The following is a 3,431-nucleotide window of genomic DNA, read 5'->3' as shown; positions in this document are numbered from 1 at the left end:
AAATCAGAAAAATATCCAGGTTCACCTTCTGCTGCATAGTTATGATTAAGTACAAAGAAAAATAGGGACATTTCAACCGGTCAGAGCAGTTAAGGAGCAGGGAGAAGTGTGAGGTCAGTCACAGTGTTGTAGCTGAAGTGACTTCAATGACATTTCACATGAGTACTTGGACTAAAACTTCTGAGTCTCTTCTCCCTTTCCTTTAGATTGAACTCCTGCTTCTCTGAACACTGACTGCTCTAGTTCATCACGTATGTCTAAATACCCCTCATGTGAATCAGGTTCCAAGTGGAAAATTTCATTGAGGGTTTTGAAAAAATAGGAGTCCATTCATTAAGTACAATAAGGAAGATTTGGAAAGACAAAGGCCACTCCTTTTCTCTCACTTATAGAATCTATCTTTGTATTTATAAGAAAGAAAATGCAAGGCTATATGCAGAAGTATATGTGTTCAGTCTTGTATATAAACTGTCTATGTGAATGTACAAAAATATAAATATAGAAATGCATATATATATATATATATGTGTCAGAAATGCAAGATGAGGACTATTTGGGAGAAAAAGAGGAATGAAATGGGAAGGAGAGGGAAACAATAACATAAAACAAAATATGATGAAGGTAAGATGATCTGGCAACAGCTAAATCAATAAAACTTCTGATGACACACAGAAATTGCTGGGAGCTGGTGCAGGCAAGTTCTCTTAACTAGTAGAAAAACAAACATCATATCATTTCAAAGTTTCTAAGAATGTGGTCTACAAACATTATTCAAGACTGCCAACACATATTAGAAAGCAGTTTATCTAAATATGTCTAAAATTTTAAAACTAAAAAGACCATTAATAATATAGGTAAATTATGTGAAAATTAAGTTCTAGTATCAACAGGCATTGAACATAGTATATTCATAATCATTTGTTTACATGTTAACTGTGACTGCTGCTCTACTGCAATGAGAGCTTCTGAAGGGGCAGCACAATCTTCTTGACTTAGAAAGGCTGAAATCTGCCAGAACAATTATGGCAAAGATCATTGGTTCCTTCTTATCCTATTTGTTTTGATGAGATCAGTGGCTCTATTCTCATCTAAGAAATCATTTATCCTATTTCTCAGAATGTAGAATCAACTTGGTTGTTTCATAAAGTACAAGAATAGAATACACCCCAAAGAAACCTTTCATGTCATGAACCTGAAGGAGAGTGATGATGGAGTATAAGTTTAGCTGATACAACACTCACCTCTAGCTAGGCTTTAAACCCAAGAAAGATATGAGTAAATGTGTCGTTCCTATTTTGACCTTTGTTATACTTATTATTTAGTTAGCTCTAAGTACATAAACTTAACCAAGTTGTGTATATTAACCACAGACCTCAACAGTCTTACTTTTGAAAATGTCCCTTAGCCAAACAGATGAACTAACCCATATACTACGTCTGTTATCATACAGAAAACCTACTGCCAATTGGAGAAGTAAGTTCTATCGTCAGCACATGATGTTAGAAACTGGAATCTTACCAGTATCATTTTGCCTGATTTCCACCCCCCCAAAAAGGAGAATCCAAGCAGAGACCAATGTCACGCTTTATAAATGAAATTATTACTATAAAAATTCTACATTTTTCATTGGGAATTTGTAATATCTTCAAAATAGCACTAATTCATCACAGAAATAAGTGCAAACATAATGACATCATGAATCAATTTAAACTCCTTTTTAAGGCAAAAAAATCTTGGTTTTAATATAAAAATAGAATAGAACAAACTTGAGGAAGAAAGACTATGAAGAGAATTTTCTTAAACTAGAAGTCATAAGCAGTGTGTAGTGGAAAAATCCATTATAAGTATGTGTTTATACCATATACAGTCGGTGATCAAAAGTATACAATACATAGAACCATAAAATGGGCATAAAGAACAATTTTGAAAATAATGTACAGACTTTTGTGAATAAAATTCATCTCAAAGTGAAAATCAGTGTTCCTGGGACATACTCAAACTAATTGGCTCCACAGTAAAGTATCTCATAAACCATTAAATAAATCAGATCAAAATTTTTCATCTGATCTACACAACTATCAGTGTATCCTAGGACTTCAAAATTGATAAAGAGATATTAAAGTCACTATCCTTCATCCTAATCAGAAATGAGACAAGAAATGTTCCTTGCAAACAGTTTTGTTCATCACCATCCTGCAATTCATCGTACTGAAGATAAACTAAGAACATTGGAATATAAAAAGTATATAGGAAAGTATTAGCAACATACCACCTTCAATTTAAGATACATTTACAGGCACATTATTAGAAATAAGAAAACTCATATGTTCAGATAAGATTAAGACCAACAGAATGATTACATAATTTGATTCTATTGAGCTAATGGAAAGAAAAGCAGAGTTGGCACTAGAGAGATAATAACAGAAAGATACTCACCATTTAGGACATCAATGAAAAGAAACAGGGCAGAGAAATAAATATTACAACTAAATGATTGAGTGACATAACTTTATTGATGAGTTGAAGAATCCAGCATATCAATTCTTTCCAATATGGAGATTTTTTTCTCATAATGATAAAAAGTCAAAAAAGTCTTTTGGATAATTGACAGAATGTGGACCTTCAAACAGAGATGCCTAAACTTTGCTGAACAGTATTTGGAAGAGTGAGCAAATGTGGCAGTGTCATTACCAGCTATATCTGCACCTGCAGTAGAGCTGCTCCTCTCACCATGAAGCTGTATACACCATCAGCAGCACCAGATAACTCAGAGGACAGTGACAACACTGTGAACTTGTGAGCATCAAGAGCACAGAGGTGCAGCAGAGAAGAGACAAGCTCACCTTGGGGATGATGTAGTTCCTGAATTTAATGTCGCACTTCACTGCATGGAGCACATTGATGGGGATGAGACTGATGAATCTCTGGACCTCATGAATCACTGCATCTGTATAGGGCATGTGGTTCCTGTCCTGCATGCAGGGGCTGCGGTTTCTGCCAACCACACGGTGAATCTCTTCCTGGACTTTAGCTATTTGGTCACAGTGACAAAAGGGTAAATAGGAGAAAAGTAACATTTTTGGCACAATGTCAGGCCATACACAGCACCATGCAGGTGTTCCAAAATAAGTGTAAATGTGCATTTTTCATTCATGGATAGGAGTACTTATACATATAGTTATACAGAAATTCTGTGCTGTGTATTTATATCACTATCCTCTACAGATATTATGATAGATCAGGATATTTTTATTATTTAGTAGTTGTAACAGCAAATAAAGCATAAGTAATTAAAAAGATCAAATAAAACAATATAATTCTTCAAAATACTTTAGTCTATGGTAAAGGACATTAGAAGTCAGATGCTAAATGTGTACCTAAATACAATATTCTCTGACAATCACATTCTATTGTATATATATTTATGAATA

At 34.1% G+C, this 3,431-nt stretch overlaps 1 protein-coding gene across 2 annotated transcripts in view; it reads right to left on the bottom strand.

Moving 5' to 3' along the window:
• Nucleotides 1-3,431, bottom strand: part of LOC101998871 (cytochrome P450 2C27-like) — a 95,398-nt gene that overhangs the window by 2,210 nt on the left and 89,757 nt on the right. The window contains exon 7 of one of the 2 annotated variants that reach the window (XM_005352223.2): nucleotides 2,844-3,031. The exons of the other annotated variant lie outside the window; for it this stretch is intronic. Coding sequence (XP_005352280.1) covers nucleotides 2,844-3,031 — 188 coding nt within the window. The remainder of the gene's footprint in view (nucleotides 1-2,843; nucleotides 3,032-3,431) is intronic. 2 annotated transcript variants of the gene reach the window in all.

This window comes from Microtus ochrogaster, chromosome 8, assembly GCF_000317375.1.
Source record: "Microtus ochrogaster isolate Prairie Vole_2 chromosome 8, MicOch1.0, whole genome shotgun sequence".
NCBI lineage: Eukaryota > Metazoa > Chordata > Mammalia > Rodentia > Cricetidae > Microtus > Microtus ochrogaster.
This window is presented reverse-complemented; position numbering and strand designations above follow the sequence as displayed.